The sequence below is a fragment of the Leptidea sinapis genome, chromosome 1 (assembly GCF_905404315.1).
Source record: "Leptidea sinapis chromosome 1, ilLepSina1.1, whole genome shotgun sequence".
Lineage (NCBI taxonomy): Eukaryota > Metazoa > Arthropoda > Insecta > Lepidoptera > Pieridae > Leptidea > Leptidea sinapis.
In genome coordinates this window covers 11,381,745-11,402,409 of record NC_066265.1, presented here as the reverse complement: position 1 = coordinate 11,402,409, position 20,665 = coordinate 11,381,745, and the positions used below count along the sequence as shown (strand labels likewise).

The window sequence follows — 20,665 nt, the reverse complement described above, 5'->3', positions numbered from 1 at the left end:
ATCTCCTTGCGGGTGTCCGTACCGGCAGTGGTGTCGCCGCCGCGCCAGCCAGAACTGGTTGCGGCAGTGTTGACAGCGGGGCGCGGCACTGTCCGGCAACCACACCACGCCGCGGGCGTCCTCGCCCACCTCCACCTCGGAAGCGCTCCCGCTGCTACTACTGCCGCTTCCGCTTCCGCTACCACTTCCATTTATCACGCTCCCTGACATCTAGAACCACAATATCGATATATCATTTTTTTTTATTATAATAACTAGTCGTTTCCTCCCGCCACGCTAGGCGAGTTTTAAAAGGAAATAAATTAATGAAGGAATGTTGGCATTCAAAAAATAAATAGCTATAAACCTTCTAGGATAAATTTCGCATCGAATGGTGGTGGTTTCATGTCGATACGATCTGTGGTTTAGGCGTGATTAGCCTCAAACAAAGACCATTTCCATTATATATTTTTCTATATATATAAGATAAGATAATATTGACACACTTTAACAGAATCCATCGTATAACATCCATATTTATTATTTATCATATAAAAGTTTATACCTACCGGGACTCCAACTCGGGATCTAATAAATCTATTCGTTTAGCTTTAGAACTATGGCAGATAAAATCAATGCAGATCTCTCTTATCTTCTTAGGCGAACTACAAAATACGCCAAAGTAGCAGCCAATAGCCCGTATCCTTCGTTTTGTTAGAATGAACGCGCTAATGGCCATTTAAAAAAAACTTTTTGACTCCCGAATTACTTTAATTTCCACACACAACTTTAATTTTTACACGCAACTAACTCTCAAGACTGAATGTAGCCAACTCCGCACACCGCGCGGCGACTGTCGCTTTTACATAAAACTAATATTATAACTCGGCCTTTTACCTCATATAACAACAGTTCATAACAGTCTGTTATCATATTTATATCAATCTATATCATCTCGTATACCTGAGCGGGGCGGGGCCGCATGGGCGCCGCGGGCGGTGGCCTCGAAGGAGACGCGCGCCGGAGAGCTTCGCGGGCCTCCCGTAGCTGACCACTCAACTCTTCCACCACCTTCTGTAAGTAGGTAACATAACTGGTGATGATGATGTAGTTAGTATCCACGGACGAGTAAAAAAATAAGGACTCTGTGCCACCTACATAACAGTGAAGCATCAACACAAGCCAATTTAAGTATCCATGCAAGCTCCACGCACACACTTACACTAATATAAGCCGATCGGCCGCCATTATGACATCTGCCATCATCTGTGACGGATAGTGACATCCAGTGTGGCCGGTAAATAAACAGGGACTTTACCCGAAAAATTGGGTAATCCATGTAATAGTGTTCTAAGTAGATAAATTATTATCTGTTTCAAGATGCAGTGATTTCTGATAACAGGTATGTGTTAAACAATATTTTTTTTAAAGTTAGTGGAACACTACTTCAATATGAGTATCGTTCTCATCTTTAATCTAGTGCATCCCAGTATCAGTTCTAAACATTAAATAACGTGCAACGCAGAGCTACTCGTTGTCGAGGATCCCGTACTACTGTACTAGATCCAGCACTCTGTCAAAATTTCTATCACTTGTGTATTTACCTAGCAACCAAATCACTATAAAGCACATTGCTATTTGTTCTCCAAAAATGTACTTATTTGATACCACGTCAGTGGCAAACAAAGGAATTTAAGAATGAATTTGTGTGGGTTTTCTTAAAAATAAGAAATGTGAGTACGTCATTTTTATATCAGTTAGAACAAAAGATACTGTAAACAAAACATGGACACAGAAATAAACCCCGCAATCCTTCCTTTCAACCTGTTTTTTTATATAATTTATTTATTAAAGTGAAACTTAGAACTTTAGAATCGTTATGATTTCAAACCGGATGCAACGGAAAAAACGACAGGTAAGAGACACAAATACAAAAGTGTGTAGGATGAAGCCGGCAAAGAATGAGACAGAAATATGCATACTATTGAAGTGAAAACTTCTTTAGCGTCGTTGTGATTTGAAAGTCTATGAAACGAAAAAGGGCGACACTAAAAGAGACAGACACATAAATTCATAAGAAAAGTGGGAGAAAATGAGATAGTAAGCATTATACAGTGTTTTCTTACCAGGCGATCATAGTTGAAGAAGAGATTGTCATATGTATAACGCGAGTAGCTTAATAACGTCATGCGCACAACGTATACTACATAGACACCAGGAGAACATAAATTTGGTAGCGGTAATAGTAATGTCTTTCATATTCGTTGAAATCATATGTCATTCTAGCAACATGTACCAGGACTTCATATGCAGTTAAGTGGTTTATGCACAATGCTGGTTTCATTTCTGACTTCTGTACTTTGTACGCACGCAATTACTTTTACTCATACTATGCCTGCAATATTTATATTTAATTTATTAAACAATCTGACTCTCAGAAATTAGAAAATTGGAGTTTAATGTATTGTGGCTATATAATACTATGACTAATAACGGGACATAATTTGTGTTATCTGGTATCTCCCGCAACTACACACACATTAGCTTAAAGGTGCTTCACTTGTCTCGTTCGTTACGTGTCAGTGCTATTGAACAAAGCATACAAGATTTTATGACGATACGTCACTCGAACAGTTAGCTCAGTTGGGATAAAATAGTGCACCTAATATATTATATCTATTACACACACACGCAGCGCGCGTGTCCGCCGCACACGTCGCCCGCCTCGCAACCCGCGCCCGATATATATCTATTACCTTCTGATACAGTATAATCTGGTGTAGCCTCGCCTGCACGGCGTCGGCGGCGGGCGGCAGGCCGTCCACCGCGTCCCGGCTGCCGCTCGCCGCGCCGTCCGGCCTCGGCCCCGCGCCGCACACGCAGCGCGCGTGTCCGCCGCACACGTCGCCCGCCTCGCAACCCGCGCCCGATATATATCTATTACCTTCTGATACAGTATAATCTGGTGTAGCCTCGCCTGCACGGCGTCGGCGGCGGGCGGCAGGCCGTCCACCGCGTCCCGGCTGCCGCTCGCCGCGCCGTCCGGCCTCGGCCCCGCGCCGCACACGCAGCGCGCGTGTCCGCCGCACACGTCGCCCGCCTCGCAACCCGCGCCCGATATATATCTATTACCTTCTGATACAGTATAATCTGGTGTAGCCTCGCCTGCACGGCGTCGGCGGCGGGCGGCAGGCCGTCCACCGCGTCCCGGCTGCCGCTCGCCGCGCCGTCCGGCCTCGGCCCCGCGCCGCACACGCAGCGCGCGTGTCCGCCGCACACGTCGCCCGCCTCGCAACCCGCGCCCGATATATATCTATTACCTTCTGATACAGTATAATCTGGTGTAGCCTCGCCTGCACGGCGTCGGCGGCGGGCGGCAGGCCGTCCACCGCGTCCCGGCTGCCGCTCGCCGCGCCGTCCGGCCTCGGCCCCGCGCCGCACACGCAGCGCGCGTGTCCGCCGCACACGTCGCCCGCCTCGCAACCCGCGCCCGATATATATCTATTACCTTCTGATACAGTATAATCTGGTGTAGCCTCGCCTGCACGGCGTCGGCGGCGGGCGGCAGGCCGTCCACCGCGTCCCGGCTGCCGCTCGCCGCGCCGTCCGGCCTCGGCCCCGCGCCGCACACGCAGCGCGCGTGTCCGCCGCACACGTCGCCCGCCTCGCAACCCGCGCCCGATATATATCTATTACCTTCTGATACAGTATAATCTGGTGTAGCCTCGCCTGCACGGCGTCGGCGGCGGGCGGCAGGCCGTCCACCGCGTCCCGGCTGCCGCTCGCCGCGCCGTCCGGCCTCGGCCCCGCGCCGCACACGCAGCGCGCGTGTCCGCCGCACACGTCGCCCGCCTCGCAACCCGCGCCCGATATATATCTATTACCTTCTGATACAGTATAATCTGGTGTAGCCTCGCCTGCACGGCGTCGGCGGCGGGCGGCAGGCCGTCCACCGCGTCCCGGCTGCCGCTCGCCGCGCCGTCCGGCCTCGGCCCCGCGCCGCACACGCAGCGCGCGTGTCCGCCGCACACGTCGCCCGCCTCGCAACCCGCGCCCGATGCGCACGCGCCGCAGAAGCATCCCTTCAGTGCACTTGATTCCGCCGATGCTAACAAACACATCATTTAGGTAAAACGTATGATTTATTTCTTCCAGTAATACAAGCGATTTCGACGTTCCACTCTGAGAAAGTGTTACCAACTTTTGGCCATTTTAATAATTCAAAATATAACCTGGTTTAGTTGTAATAAATTTAAAAAAAAACTAATATTTAATAAAGTATGAGGTATAATAATAATTCAAATACTATGACATTATTTTAGATTACATTGGCATAATAAATGCCCAAAAACATCAAGTCACCAACTAAAAACCATCACCAACTATTGGGGCCGCTTTCGAGCCGATTTGAGCGGGGAACCAAATTCCTATATTTAGCGCTTTAAAAGTTTTGAATGTAATCGATTTCATATTCGTATGAACGTATGAAAACAGTATTCGACGCTTGAGAGATAGGTTAGGTAGCCAAATTACTCTATAGTGTCTTCTAGTCACTTAACGTTGTTGTGATATCATATGCGCATTCAACTGTTTTTGTCATGGAATATGAGGAGGTTAAGTGATCACCGTCGCTCACGTGATCACTTCTGATGTAATTCCTCTGGTGTTGCAAGCAACAAGAGGGAGAGAAGGAGCGTTGTTGCCCGTTTAAAAAAGTGTACGCGCTTTTTTGCAGATACCCATTTCGTTTCGCTCTGGAAACATCGCGTAATCCTGGAAACTTATAAATATCTATTTTAAGTATCTTATAAAGAACGATTTCAATTTTACAACGCCAGAACCCTGTAATCTTATTATTGTAGCGTTTCATAATCTTTGGAATAGATGTCATAAGAGCTGTTCTTGCAATAATCGTGCTAGCAATTACCAGGAGCGCAGCGGCAATAAGGACGTCGCGGCGACGCTGGACATAGTGTAAGTAGACTGGAGATCCGTCCACCCTTGGAGTCCCGCCCGCGGCCGGCCCGCATGGTGCTCGTCCGACCTTCACCGTCACTCTCAGAGCTGGCGCCGCTCGATGATACACCACCTTTACATTCATTATATTGTAATATAATTTAAACATTATAAAATTACACCATGGTCTATACCTATAGTATGAACCGCGAAATGATATATAACCTTTTATAGTTATTAATCGTTAAAGTAGAGTCTATACAAAAAAAGTTTGTTAGATTCTTGTGCTTCAAGAATTACTCTCATTTCGACACCTATGACGATGTCTGTGTACGCTTTAGAATGGAACCTCTGCTTATACGGCGGAGAAAAAGCGATTTACTGTTACTCCATATGTTATTGAATAACCTTATAGACTGGTCGGAATTATTAGAATCTATATATCTTAGCGTACCGGACTACAGAACCCGTCACACTGCCTTGTTTCACGTCCCCCAAGTAACCACAAATTATGCCCAGAACTATATTTTAAAACGTATAACATACTTATATAATACCGACTACGCAGGTACTGACATTTTTGCGACGTCTAAGCAACGCTTTTTACACGAAATCTCAATACTTAAAACACACGAAAATAAAATTGTATAACATAAACACGAAAACACTCAATCACCTACACCCTCACTCACCTACACTATACACACACACACACACCTCTTAAATAATATTATTACTAACGTATGTAATAATATTAGCATAATATAACAAATGTATAACTATTAAAGTTTTGTAACTATTATTCTTAATCCTAAATTGGCATATTTGTAAAATTATTTGTAAGTCTATTGTAATGGTAAATAAAGCTGTTGGATTATTAGTAAATAAATAAATGAAGTACTTTGCGTTTTTTGTACTAAAATTATCTTTAATAATACAACAGAGCTGTACATACCTGTAAGAAAGCTATTCTGTTCATAATGTTTGTTTTATATTTTTCTTATTTTTGTTTAGTTTAGAATAGCTTGTTGGTGTGCCTATAATAAATAAATAAATAGTTAACTGCTTAACTAAATATTATGTAAAATTTTGTATATATCATAAACTCAACATGTATATAGTATTTCGACAATAATTCATTAAATTTTTCAGATTCAACGACAGAAACAAAGCGAGGGCTAAAATCACGACTGTATTAAAATTTTTGTTAAATTTATATCTACAATAACAGAGTTGTATTCTCAGTGTACTTACTTGCTACTAGTGTCATCTGTGGCGTTAATGTAATGTGGTTGACTTTTAAAATAAATACCAGTGTGTTAGTTGACAACCTCAAAACGTGTTTTCATTATAATTTTTATTATTTGTCTTTTGACTGGTCTATACGATTAACAAAATGGACGTCTACCGTACATCAAGAATTTTTTTTTGCCCATAAACCTAACAGGGTTTTTTCTTGTTATCAAATATTGAAGAGTGATTTAAATATTGAGCTATTGATGGTCTTGGTACCAATTCTCTAAATAAATAAAACTAAAAACTGGACTATACTCAATGTGTAAGAATTTTTATATTTAATAAGTACATTTAAACTTACCATTAATCTCGGCATCTATTAACTGCGCTGTGACGTCTTCAAGCCCGTTGGCAATTCCATTTTCTTGCCGGTTGTGGTTTGTGTTGCCGTTGACAATATTGTGATTCACTAGGTCTCCCTCCGTCTGCGTCGTGATGTGGTTATCTATTGGTGAAGTTTCCCTCGGGGAGGAGATGCGGGCGTCTATGATGGGCGTGTCTCTGTCGGAGGAGGTTCTGCTGTCTATGGTGAGCTCATCAGTGAGTCGGATAGAATGTGGAATGACGCGGTTCTGGGGAGAGTTCTCCGGGATATCGAAGGTAGACGATTGGTTGCTGGACTCGGAAACCGACCGCCATGTTATGCTTATGTTGCGTGTTCGACTTGCTTCTCGGGTGGTCTGTGAAATAAAATAAGTACACAATTTGTTAATGTAAGGATTCTCTTCTGTCCAATAACGTTAGAATCAATTTATGCATTATATTAACATTAAAATAACTATTCTCGCCATAAATATTGTCCCAATATATTTTTTTTGGGTTCAAATTTGGAACGCGGTTATTATATTAACTGCGATCATTTTGCGCCATTACGCATATTTTTTTAAGGTTAATATTAAAATGGAATTCACAATAATGGAGTAGGGTGTTAAAGAAGACAGAATTGCAGTGATTGCTTGCACAAAGTGGGTATGGAGTCGGATTCTACGTACCGTCGATAGATTTATCAAAACATACTCTGTCGAAGATCATAATAGATCGAAGCAACGAAGTACACTTAGAACTTTAAAGACAATTAATGCTATTAAAGCAAGAATTCGCCGAAATCCTTTTAGGAAACAAAATTTATTATAATTAAGAATTTCTTAATATTGCATCATAAAAGAAACACGGAAGTTTATCGTCGATATACAGGAAATGCCCTGAATCGATTCCTAAAGTTAAAGAAAGTGGGCGATCAAAATGGGTGAAAAATACAGAAATATACATTTCACTGATGAAAAAATTGTTACAATTGAAGAGCTTCACAAGAAGCAAGATAAGACTACAAGATGGACCAATGATCTTCTCATGATCTCCGAGCTAGGTTGGATAGCGAAGGACCGATCGTCATGGTGATCTTAGGGGGAGGTCTTTGTCCAACAAGGGACTTTCGGCTGAAGTTAACATAATGCAATCATTACTTACTGCAGTTTTATTAATAGCATCACGATAAGCGTAGCAGTGCCTACGACAGACACATGCCTATGTCATTCGAGCCTTGCATACTTATAGCCTACAAAAGCTCTTCTACCCCGCAATGTTCGGAACTACGTTAGCCACGCTCAGTCTTACAGAGCTACGAAAGAATTTGTATAAAAAATATTAACCTCGGTAACGTCAAACACGTCCGCATACAGATCGAAAACGTTCCGGTCAGGGTCCGGTTGCGCGCCGTCCGGCACGTCCGCTCCGTTAGTGAGCTCGGTGTCCGCTTCCGTGGCGTCAATGAGTGCCGCCACGTTGACTACGGGCGCTTCCGCGGCCGCAATCGTCAACGACGACAGCTCGCGCTCCAGAGACGACGAGTTGCTGGTGATGTCGTTTGTGTGGCCCTCGAAGTGTTCCGGGTCGACCTCCACCTGCTTCAACGTATTTTTGTTTTTAAATTTATTAACGGCTTTGGACACAAGTTCTTTAAGCCAAACAAGAAATAAATTTACATTTATTAATATAAAAATATGATTAAAATTCTAAATAAAGTCAGTATCTCTATAGTGCTACAAATAAAAATATAAATAGGTTTATACAGGTATAGATTTATGTGTGTTGTCTGTCAAAATCGTATCTATTTCACTCAGTAATATTAATATTTGCACATAATTGAACACGGTGAGCAATTGTTTAAGGCCACAGAGCTTGTCTAGATACCTAGATAGAAGTCTTTATTTGAAACTGAGGTATCGATATGATGTGTTGATTTTACCCATTAGAATGTGGAAACTTAATATTTAATTATATGATATATCAAATAGTGAGAAATTAACATTACTACTACATAATAGTTTCACAGGGCACATCCTCTGCCATCGTTTGTGAGCAATACAATTCCATACGCTAAATACTAAAATATCATAGCACGGAAGGAACGCTCTTCCACAGGCAATCAAACTGTGATATTAGCTTCGGAAAAAAGGGCGTACACTCACGTAAAGTAAATAGAGTATGGGCAGCGAAGATCACTCACTATAAAGGGACCCTGAAAAACGCTCGTTTGTCCTCTTCAAAAAAACCTATGTCCTACAAAGCATAAGAGAGTATTCGTGAGTGTGCGCGTACGTACCTGTGCGGGCGTGCGAGTGTGTGCGACGGGTGATACTCTCTCGTCGCTACCACTGAGGCCATTCATTAATACAGACAATTTCCTGTAACAATATGGCAACATGTCAATAACTCGTTATGTATTACCACTACTCAATAAACATAAACGACTATTTTTTCTAGTGACGTCATATTTACTTATTGCACCAATAAAATATACACGAATAATATTGACAAAAATACAAGTTGAGTGCTACTTTAATTATAGGCAAAAATAACATACATATTTAAGAAGCATATAATTACATTGAAAAGTAAAATTCTGATGTTTCAAAAAAAGGGTGTGTGTTCTTATCTTATCAAGCAAAAAGTTATTCTTCGTTGGTGTAATAATACAAAAATACTTAAAAAAATAATTATTTTAAAAATTTATTTTATTTTCGTCGATTAGTTGTGGTTTAGAAGATATATGAGTAACAAGAGGCTTAATAGCTGAAGTACGATACAAATGGTCTAGTTGCCCACCTCCCCGATCGTGCTGCCACCTTGTCGTGGTGGGGGGGTTTGCGTGTCCCACGGATCTCCAAGGCTATGCCGTACAGGGCTACCCATAACGGACAGGCTTGAAGAGAGGGGCCAGACTAAGAGCGGCACAGGGGTGGTGTCTCTCTGCGTGTCCCTCTGATTTAGCAGAGGGCACTGTGGATGGGACTAGGGTGGGTAAATAAAGAGTTATCTAGGATGGGGGCGACGGGCTGTCGGTCGCGGGACTGGCAGCATTGGCTTAGGCCACCGCTGGCCGACTCACTCCCTGACCAGTGGGCGTCAGGGCCGCTACTCCGGTGGGGGCCGCGAGGAAAAAAACCTATCTAAAATAATTACCACGGTGCAAAAGGAGGTGGCGGAGCGGGTGAGGGAAGGCAATCCCCCGTCAAACCAAATCCGCCGCAAGAGAGTGGGACGGAAGCGCTCGGCACATGAGCGCCGCCTTCCCCCTTAATGTGGGTCTCCGGGTGGTGGGACGGGGGGATACCATGGCCCAGTTGGAGGAGACCCCCGAGACGGCTGGCGTGTCCCGTGTTCCAGCACGCCAGGTTGAAGAGTGAGTGGCGCCACAGGTGGGCGCCCCACAAGATGGGTCCAAGTCGGACAACCGTCGGAGCTGCGGGTACGCTTTCGCACACTTCCGCTGGTCCGACGGAGACGGGGAGGAGGAACACAGCTGGTTTTTAGCCGGTAAGAGTCCGGCATAACCCGACAGCGCCCCCCGCACCTGTGGGGTATCCATGAGGATTTTTCAGCGTTAAAAAAAATGGTCTAGTTGCCCAACTAACGTCAGGGTCTTGAATTTGCGCGACGGGTGTGCGCGCGCATCGTGATAATTCACTATAAAAAGTATAACTTCAAATGTGTATGTTTAGGTTTTATTTGGCCGATGCTCTAAATTAATAAATCAAGGCTAACGTAGGATTGCGTGTCGGAACGAATGCTTCCGCGCATGCATTAGTTTCAATCTATTCAGGTCGTTTATTTCTTGTTAGCGGGTTACAATGGTTGGTTGGTAATGATTACAAAATAAGAGGGATGTGAGTCACTCAAATTGAACTGACCTTTAGACTCATCTGCTGATCGCTCTCTTAATTTTTCGAGTTAAAATTATTTTATATACATTAAAAAAAATGGGTAATCTTAGACATTTTTCTCTTTATTAAAAATATTCTTGTTCACCGTCTGCAGTTAGATTGATATGTTATATGTGGTTTTTTGATTTGTTTTTCTTTGATTAACCCGATAGTTACATATTTAAATAAAGTCCCCCTGTAAACGTGATCTGAAAACGTAGGGTTAACTAAAATAATAATAAAAATGTGAGTTTTATGCAAAATCAATGTAAAAACACAGTTACAATTTACACACGATTTAATCCTTTAAAAAGATATTAAATTTATATAAGTGTGTCATCATAAAATTATTCAATGAATTGTTTTTATTCTGTGCATTTAATGTGTTTGGCCTAATTAAAGGTTTAAATAAAAATAGACGGCGTCAATTTGATAGACAGTGTTGGTTTGTTAGTTAGTGCGACTGAAGCGAGGCGAAATTGGAGACAAATTGATAGAGAAGAACAGGAGTGGTAAGATGGTTAAGGTTAATATTAATAATGTTGCATTAATTATGGAACTCAGATGCTGGACAGATATTAGTCAAGATTCAGTAATAAGACGAACACTGAAGACGATAAATATATCAGTTTTATCAATGGAATAGCTGCTTTTTCCAGCATTACTATGTATGTATATATATTATGCCGCAGGTTTATTGTCAAAACCGTGATATTACGATTAAATTGTAGATTGTCAATCGACTTTATTTCTTACAATTTAACGGCCTATAGTATAGTGATATTGTAAGGCAATGATTTTTTGAAAATTTTTCTGGTCGTTAGTTTATGAGGACGTCTCTGATTTGTTTGTTTATTGTATTTATTGTAAGTCATTTGTTAAGTGGTGGGTCCCAAAAACAAATTAACAATCTTAGTCACAACGCACGAGCCGAGCGTAGCGTACTTGTTCAGTACTATTTCAACAATAATTTTAGATAGAAAATTGGATACACATATATAATAATAATATCATATCATAATTATAATACAGACATACGTATTATTGTACGTAATATATATATATATATATATATATATATATATATATATATATACTAGCTGTCCCAGCAAACGTTGTATTGCCGATATTAAAATCGCGATACAAAAGTAACTGTTCATCGTAGATGGGTGAAAATTTGAAGTTGTATGTATTTTTTAATGCTGACTGATAATTTTATTTTTAGACAAATTTAAAAAAAAAGTCAAAAAATAAAAATAAATATTTCGTGTGGACCACCCTTAACATGTAGGGGGATGAAAAATAGATTTTGTCCGATTCTCAGACCTACCCAATATGCACTCAAAATTTCATGAGAATCGGTCAAGCCGTATCGTAGGAGTTCAATGTTTAACACCATGACACGAGAATTTTATATATTATATATATATTAGTACACAGGGTCTACTCACATGACGTCAGGGACTAGGCTGGGATCGCTGCATCTCCTCTGCGCGGTCCTTTTCTCTCCATCACAAAGCAAGTTGTCACACGACCGAGTCTTCGTCATCGCACCTTTAAATCACGACAGCAGATAGTCAATGTATCATCTATTAAACAGTCCAATGCCGAATATATATTATGGGTTCCCTATAACTGAATCATAGCATATTCTTCACGAGAAATCGTGTTGTTTACCTGTTACTAAATGTAATCTTGGCCCACAAAAATATACTTTTCGTGGTCCCGTGGTCAGACGTGGTCGCAAAGTGCGGCAACGAATACTACGCCTAAGTGGGCGTACTCGAACCAGTCTCGAACGATGTGTGCCATTGACGTGCCACATGTTCAGTTAAACTTTGCTAACAATTGAAACTAAAATACCGGCTTGCGTATTAAAACTTTGTATAATAATTTACACAAATAAGAAAGACACTGGGATCACATATCATCAGTAAATATTTTGTATTTTATTAATTTCAATGTAAAATAACACGAAGCGTTTGTTAAAAAAATTTATGGATACCATTGAGTGTCAAGATGCCGCGCACACAAGCATCTTATAGTTGCCGTAATAAAAACGCTATTGTTCTTAGGTAGTGCGGTATCTAGTTGGGGCGCAGCGGAGACAATAGACGGAGATAATAGAGACAATTAGATAACTATGATACATAAACAGACTGCATTAAATTTTTATTGGAAAAAAAATATAAATAATATGCACCACATCATTTTTTGTTTTAGATATTTTTAGTTCCAATATATTCATCATCATGGTCCAATATATATTAATTTGGTGTGGATTGCGTGTTATATGGTATAAAGTCCGATTTTGTTTATTTACAATGGACATTGAGAGAACTGTATATTTTCAATAGTTTAAGACCACAATTCGTCCCAGTAGATGGCGCCTTAAATTTAAATTTATTTATAGATAATCCCTGAACAGTGGCTGGGACTTTATTATAAAAGTGTATACATTTACCCTTAAAGCTATTATGTATCTTATGAAGCCTACGACATTACCTACTATAGTTATAATTTGATACAAGCAATCCCTTATTTCTAGTGTTATAATAATGGAAATCACCATTAAGAGAGCAAAAAGGTGACGATTTTTGTGAACGTATATTAAATGTACTGACAATGAACAATCATAATATTTATTTCTTTAAATTTTTCTTTGAAAGACTATTCATGATCAAGCTACCGCATCAAGGTGGGATTGGGGATGCTAGTGGTAGTTACCGAAGTGTGCCTGCGGGGTGTTGTCTGCGAGCGCCATCAAGGGCGGGTCGTGGTGCGAGTCCCGGAGCGAGGCCGCGATGTCTCCGGCAGTCTCGCGACACTCGCCCGAGAACAGCTCCCACCACACCTGCATGGAGCGCACGCTGCACTCCGGCCACAGCACCTGATATCAACAATTATATACTTTTACTACCACTACTCTACTCCCTCACTCATGTACGGAAGTGAAAGTTGGTTATGGCAGAAGAAACATGAAAGCAGAATAAATGCAGTTGAGATGAGAGCGTTGAGAAGTATGATAGGAGTTAAACTGAGTGACAGGATAAGAATTAGTGAGATAAGGAAACGTTGTGGTCTGAAAGAAGATGTTGTGACAAAAATTGAGAAAGGTATGCTGAGATGGTTTGAACATGTCGAGAGAATGAATGAAGAACGATTGACAAAGAAAGTGTGAATGAAAGTGTTGGAAGGGGTAGACCTAGGCGGACGCTTCAAGATCCAATAAGGGACGTCTTGAAAAAAGGCCAGGTCAAGAGTACCCTAAACCGGAGAGCATGTATGAAAGGAATAATGAAAGTGGATGAAGCGAAACAAGTATGTAAGGATCGTAGCAAGTGGAAAGAAGTGGTCTCTGCCTACCCCTACGGGAAAGAGGCGTGGTTTTATATATGTATGTACTCTTCTCACCCAGCAAACGTTGTATTGCCATATAAAGTAATAAAAAAATTCAATAATTAAAATTTTTGGGCTACAAAAAATTGATGACGACCGATTCTCAAACCTACCAAATATATTGTACATAAAATTTATCGAACTACAACAATCATTATATTCGATTGCCATTGGATGGGATAGAATAATATTAAAATCGCGATACAAAAATAGATGTTGATCGTAGACGGGTGAAAATTTGAAGTTGTATGTATTTATAATGTTGAAAAATAAATCAACCATACTGAATCATAATAAAATAAAAAAAATTGTGGGTGACCCTTATCGTTTAGGGGTATGAATAATAAATGTTGGAAAATTCTCAGACCTACCCGATATACATACAAATTTTTAAACAAATTGGTTTACTCGTTGCGGAGGAGTTTGGTAATAAACACCAGGACACGGGAATTTTATATATAAGATTATTGAAATGAAGACTTCTTTAACGGCGTTGAGCACTTTGTTTATCTTATGCGAGTCATGTTCCAGCTCAGATTTGAAGAAAACCATGGATAGTATCTCTGATGTAGGTTTATTAAACATTAAACGAAGGAATATAGATTTATTACTCAGTGTACGGTGTAGTCACCTGGTGCTGTGTCGGCGCGTACAGATGGTTCCTGTAGGCGGGCGCACTCAGCAGGTGCCAGGCGACCGGCGCGGACGCGGCCCCGCACTCCATGCGTTCGCGACCGTTGTTGCACAGGAACGTGCCAAACATGCACGAGTGCACGTGCACCGCTAGCTTTATCTAAAATTCAAAGCACACTCATTAGCAAGTTGATAATAGTTCTTACTAATGACAAATTGACGAGACGGTTCAACTGATGGTAATTGATCCGCACTGCGCATTACAATGCAGTGGTTCTCAGGATTCTTGAAAACCCAATAATTCTGAGCGGCACTAAAACTGCGCTGCTCACCTTGAGACATAATATGTTAAGTCTTTGTCCAGTAATTTCACTAGCACCGCGCCATCCGTCATCGCTACGTACAGCAAACGCTATCACTGGTTCATACTACAGACAGTAAACACTGTCGGGTTATTGCCACTGACAGACATCACGTCTTTAGATAAGTTACGTCTAGACTCTATAGATAGAGTAGATGGATATGGATAGTCTCTTGCTGTTAGACAATCGTTAAAAACAGGCCAGGTTTAATACTTTATTGTGCGTGACAAGCCACGTCTTACATTCGCGATTTGTATGACTCTTTGTGCTAGTGTGAGTGCATTGCTCAAAATATAGGTTTACTCTAAAATCAATCTTTTTCGACGGTTTCACAGCTGTCATAGTTCATCCATGATCTGTAGATAAGCCTATTCGACGGCCATCTCTAAATAAAACAAAAATTGCTTAGTGCTGGTTGTGATATATTGAATATTGCCCCCATAAATAAACCTAGTTTTCCTTTTCAATATCTGTCATCAGATGTGTTTTGTTACAAGGCCATTACCGTGTTTGAAATCAAGACTTAATCTTAATATTGATTTAAAAGTGATAACTCACCAGATAAGCCTCACTGAACTCGAAGCTGCAGGGAAACTGCCTGACAAGCTGGTACACCACGTGCAGCCACTGCAAGAATATCGGCGAGCGCTCGTTGGGGTCTTCGCCACCAAACTGGTGGCCGCAGCGATCGCCGAACTTATGTCCGAAGTCGAGCCATTCCCGTTCGATTAGAATACGAAAACCCTAAAAATTAAAGACATGAAAAATTTCACATTTCAATATAAGTACTTATGTTATCTGCTAAAATTGCCCATCTAATATTCTAATTTCCTTTCTTTTTTTTATGGAATAAGGAGGACAAACGAGCGTACGGGTCACCTGGTGTTAAGTGATCACCGCCGCCCACATTCTCTTGCAACACCAGAAGAATCACAGCAGCGTTGCCGGCATTTAAGGTGTAGGCGATTTGATTCACGAGTTTCACACTATTAAATAAAATAATATTTAAAGGATAAAAATTTATAATTATGCGCGTTTTTATGCAATTTCTCAATTATATTTTCTTCACTTTGTCCAAGGATGCGGGGAAATTATTAAGACACACTTATCAATTATTTTTAGATAAAATATATGAAATGAGTGGACAAAGAAGCATCCATTGTGGTAATCATTGATATATTCATACCCCTTTATTCATAATGGTCCGCTAATTTTCAACAGCCGCTTAGGAATGTTTTTTCTCATTCTGACTTAGGTCAATAGAAGAAGACAGAGTGAGAATTAGCAATGTTTTAAGTTAGCAGACTATTATGAATAAGGGGGTTACTATATAGGAATATATTGGTTGAGGAACTATATGAATGTTGCCACTTGCCAACTATTGACACACTCTAAATCCGTAGTATGTATAAATATACATGGTAGAAATTACATTGATAGTTTTTTCTTATAATAGGGGCAAATGTGCAAATGGCCCACGTCATGGAAATTAAAAACCATCCACCAATGGACATCTGTAGTACCAGAGGTTTAGGTATGTGCTACTCAATGTGAAAATATGCTTGAAGGTCGTTTAGTAGTATCAGTTCTGATATACGGGTACTGTTTATCCGAACCAGAGGAGGAGCAGAGGATCATCCGGAATGCCATCAATTTGGATGATGAGGATGGTTATGTTGGAGGCTCCTTTGCACAGGAAGCCGGCTAGATTATGGGTAACCACATCGGCGCCTATTTCTGCCGTGAAGCAGTAATGTGTAAACATTACTGTGTTTCGGTCTGAAGGGCGTCGCACCTAGTGAAATTACTGGGCAAATGAGATTTAACATCTTATGTCTCAAGGTGACGAGCGCAATTGTAATGCCGCTCAGAATTTATAGGCTTTTCAAGAATCCTGAGTGGCACTGCATTGTAATGGGCAGGGCGTATGCATTACCATCAGCGAACGTCCTGCTCGTCTCGTCTCGTATTTTTATGAACAAAAAATGTTGGTAGTCTACGCGGCGCGCAGATTGTCGAGGAGGTTGTGTGCACGAACCTGGCGGGTGCGGTAGTGGGGGTCGAGCAGTAGCTGTGCCGCAGACGACAGCTGCGGCGTGCGGTCCCATCCGTCCGAGCAGTGCACCAGCACCGGGCAGCCGGCCTCCACCGCTCGGGCTACCAGGCACGCGGCGCGCAGAACGTCAGAGAGGTTCTGGAGCCAGAGTGTGCGCTCCAGGTTGCTGTGCCAACTGTAACATACCACACATTCTATGTATTGATTTATTTATGAAAAGGCATCAAACCAGTCACCTGATCTGGTGACCACTTTAAAGTGGTGTTGAATGGCGTTTTAAATGGAGTGTAGATACCTGTTATAAAAATCTAAATATAGCGTGGAGCAGGATACAGCTTTAAAAAAAATATAAACTCTATTTGTAGGTATCACTATAATTGCTACCAAAAGATAATGATTTTCTTCGATATAAAATTAAATAAATATTACTAAATTTGTCTAAACGGCCATTATATTAACGTAACGCTTGTATAGTAATATAATATGCCTACATAAGTACCGTCAACATCACAAATTATTCAAATAATCACGGCGCTAGTCGCAAAATTCGCGTGGCGTGAAAAATGATGTCCTGACTAAAGAGCTGACTAAAGTAATAACTGAAATAATCAGGAAATAATTCAGTACACTCGAGCAGTCAATCTTTATAAGATAAATCATATAAATCATGTATCTATAGCCGCAACAAACTGATTGTTGCCGGCAAGTAAACAGCAATATTGTCAAACATAGTGCTCGTTTAGAATTATTGTATTAATAATTATATATTGTAGGATGTCACTTGCGACGACAATGACATCTGTTGTCATGCAATCATTTTACTGAATGTTCTCTTTGTAAGTAGGTACTGTACATTCATCCCCACCCGTTTTATGACGTTTGTCAGACTGCAAAGACTACAAAGAGGATGTAAATACACGGCACGAAACATTTAAACGAAATGTTGACTTGTTGTTTGAATTGAAATGGTCTTGTAATGTTTTTTTTCTATCGATATTTTAACATCTATCCTAACAGATTTGCTAATACATATATATAAATTTTGGGTTGTGTGACGTACTTTGGCTGGTCGCTGGGCTCGGCGGCCAGCTGCCGCATCTGCTGGTAGGAGCGTCGCACGTGGTGTATGTTGGGCAGCCCCATGAACTGGATGTCGGCGCTGGGGTAGTACTGCTGGTACTCGCAGCCGCCTCCGCGCGCGCGGTTGGTGACCGCCGACGTGTACGAGCGAGCGTCCACGATCATCAGCTTGCCGCTCTGGAACATTTTTTTTAATGAAAATAAGGGACGAGACGAGCCGAACGTTCAGCTGATGGTAATTGATACCAAAAATTCTGAGCGGCACTACAATTTCGCTCGTCACCTTGAGATATAAGATGTTAAGTCTCATTTGCCCAGTAATTTCACTAGCTACGGAGCCCTTCAGACCGCAACACAGTAATGTTTACACATTACTGCTTCACGGCAGAAATAGCCTTCGTTATGGTACCCATAATCTAGCCGGCTTCCTGTGCAAAGGAGCCTCCCACTGGTAGTAGCTTAGTGGAGTTCATCTGGAACCAGATCACATACATGTTGTGAGCAGGTGTCACTCGACTCATATAATTCAGAGTTACTGCGTGATATGTGAATAATTGTACTGTAGACTCCACGGCTACTTAGTATTAACGCGGTCTGTCCGAACAAACACTGCACAGCAGAATGTGTAAATAAGTTTATCTACACCCATGCTTTAAATCCTCTCTATTAAAGATTCTGAAACAGTTAGCTTATTGCCAACATAAAAACACCCAATGTTCTAATAACCATTACATCATCCAAACGAATATTGTAATGTTGTACTGAATTTCATAATAACACTCCTATGTTTTTTTTTCGATCCCTTGAGTGAATTGAGTGAATTTTAATTATTACACTATACAAAATGTAAATTACTACTAAAATAAATAATTGTTTCATTAATACTTAGTTTATTTGTAATGTATTGAATGATATTAGGTTACTACTAGGACTGGTGTTTTAATGTTAGCAGCTAACCGTTCTAGAATCTTTTAGAGGATTCATATTCTGGGTGTAGATTAAGTCTTGTATGCAACTGTTGATAATTAGGTATTAAAACACTCATGTGATACTATTATCACATCATCATCGTGTGATAAATCCACATTCGTTTTATAATACCCTTTATTACACAACAGTTGCATAAATAACTAGTACAGTAGACTATCGCTACTCAGTACGAGTGCGGTCTGTCCGAATTGCAGCTGCTTCTAAACGACCAGGCAGTCATAAAACTGGTAGAGGTTTCTTAATGTTCCTCTCACTTTGTGCGGGTGCGGTCTGTCCGCATTGCATGCGCTCACGAAGGCGGCCAGCATGCGTTCGTCTTCGCTGGAGCGCGCGCCGAACCAGCCCACCTCGGGCTGCGAGGAGCGCGCGATCACTGCGCCCGAGCCGCGGTGACGCCACACCACCGCCGGGATGCGCCGCATCGCACGAAACCTGCACCCAACACAAATATATGTCATTAAAAACATTGACGTACAGCAAAAAACGAAACCTCATGATCGCTCAGTGAGCAATGGAGAGGGCTATGCTCGGAGTTTCCCTGCGAGTTCGATTCAGAAATGAGGAGATCCGTAGGAACCAAAGTTACCGATATAGTCCAAATGAATGCGAAACTGACTGCGGCAGTGGGCAGGGCACACAACTTAACGGACAGATGGCCGTTGGCTCAGTAAAGTCCTCGAATGGCGATCACGTACCGGACGCATTGTTGGTAGGCCCCCCACAAGAATCGCCGGAATACGTTGGATGAGGGCAGCGCAGGACCGATCTTCGTGGAAATCTTTGGCAGGGGCCTTTGTCCAGCAGTGGACGTCTTCCGGCTAATGATGATGACAGCAAACAACTAGACCATCACGAACAAAAATTGTCTATGAAGGAAGTTTTCTGCCCCTTTCACACCATAATCAATTCAAATTCAAATATTTTTATTCAAAATAGGATGTGACATCACTTATTGAAAGTCTAATCTACTCCCACCTATTCCAAAACGAATACCTCAGACGTGAGAAATTCTTCTCGTTCGAGCGCAACAAACTCAGCGGGTTTAAATAAACCCGCTGAAAACTGAATATGAATTTTTCATCAAAAAATCAAATATTTTTTGATGAAAAATTTCATCAAAAAATATGTTTACAAAATAATATTGTACAATTAAACTTATTATTTGATAGCCTGAGGGCGGTCGCTCCATTCTCAACCTGTGGTATCATTAAGAGTATTTTATGTTTTAGTAACCTTTACCACACAAACGTATTTTAACAAAACTTCTGAATTTCATAATGCATTTTTTACTTTTTCTGGGATCTTGTTGTACGAGTATATACATCGAACCACAAAAGACTTACTTATGAGCTTCTTATGGGTGTATACGATAGACTTTGAACATTACTGCCCACGAAATAAGGCGTTAATGTACATCTACATAATACGTATGACGTATATACAAAGCCACTTGGACATTTGACGACCTTTTAATAGGCGATTGGGAGAAACCAAACAGAACATGCTTAAAATGATGGATCATTTATTATTTTATACCAAATGTATGAAAGGTTAAGTCATTACCCCCTACAGTATATCAGCATGCCACCAGAGGCATCTTGTAAACTGTAGTGAAACCTCGCTGATGTATACTTCAAAGTTGGATAATAATAGTTTTCTCTTCTTGGCCTTTCTACCTTGTTTATCGTGTACTAATAAGTACGCACACATCC

General features: G+C 41.2%; 1 protein-coding gene across 3 annotated transcripts in view; it reads right to left on the bottom strand.

Annotated features, from left to right (window-relative positions):
- The window catches only part of LOC126966448 (myotubularin-related protein 4-like), a 117,060-nt gene that overhangs the window by 6,453 nt on the left and 89,942 nt on the right, over positions 1-20,665 (bottom strand). For 2 of the 3 annotated variants that reach the window (XM_050810507.1, XM_050810493.1), the window contains 14 exons: positions 19,208-19,385; positions 17,944-18,140; positions 16,866-17,058; positions 15,386-15,571; positions 14,464-14,625; positions 13,161-13,323; positions 11,885-11,987; positions 8,834-8,915; positions 7,881-8,135; positions 6,533-6,911; positions 4,907-5,068; positions 3,864-4,087; positions 943-1,053; positions 23-210 (listed from right to left, as the gene is read on the bottom strand). In XM_050810507.1, coding sequence (XP_050666464.1) covers positions 23-210; positions 943-1,053; positions 3,864-4,087; positions 4,907-5,068; positions 6,533-6,911; positions 7,881-8,135; positions 8,834-8,915; positions 11,885-11,987; positions 13,161-13,323; positions 14,464-14,625; positions 15,386-15,571; positions 16,866-17,058; positions 17,944-18,140; positions 19,208-19,385 — 2,583 coding nt within the window. The remainder of the gene's footprint in view (positions 1-22; positions 211-942; positions 1,054-3,863; positions 4,088-4,906; positions 5,069-6,532; positions 6,912-7,880; positions 8,136-8,833; positions 8,916-11,884; positions 11,988-13,160; positions 13,324-14,463; positions 14,626-15,385; positions 15,572-16,865; positions 17,059-17,943; positions 18,141-19,207; positions 19,386-20,665) is intronic. The other variant, XM_050810500.1, reaches the window with a different exon arrangement.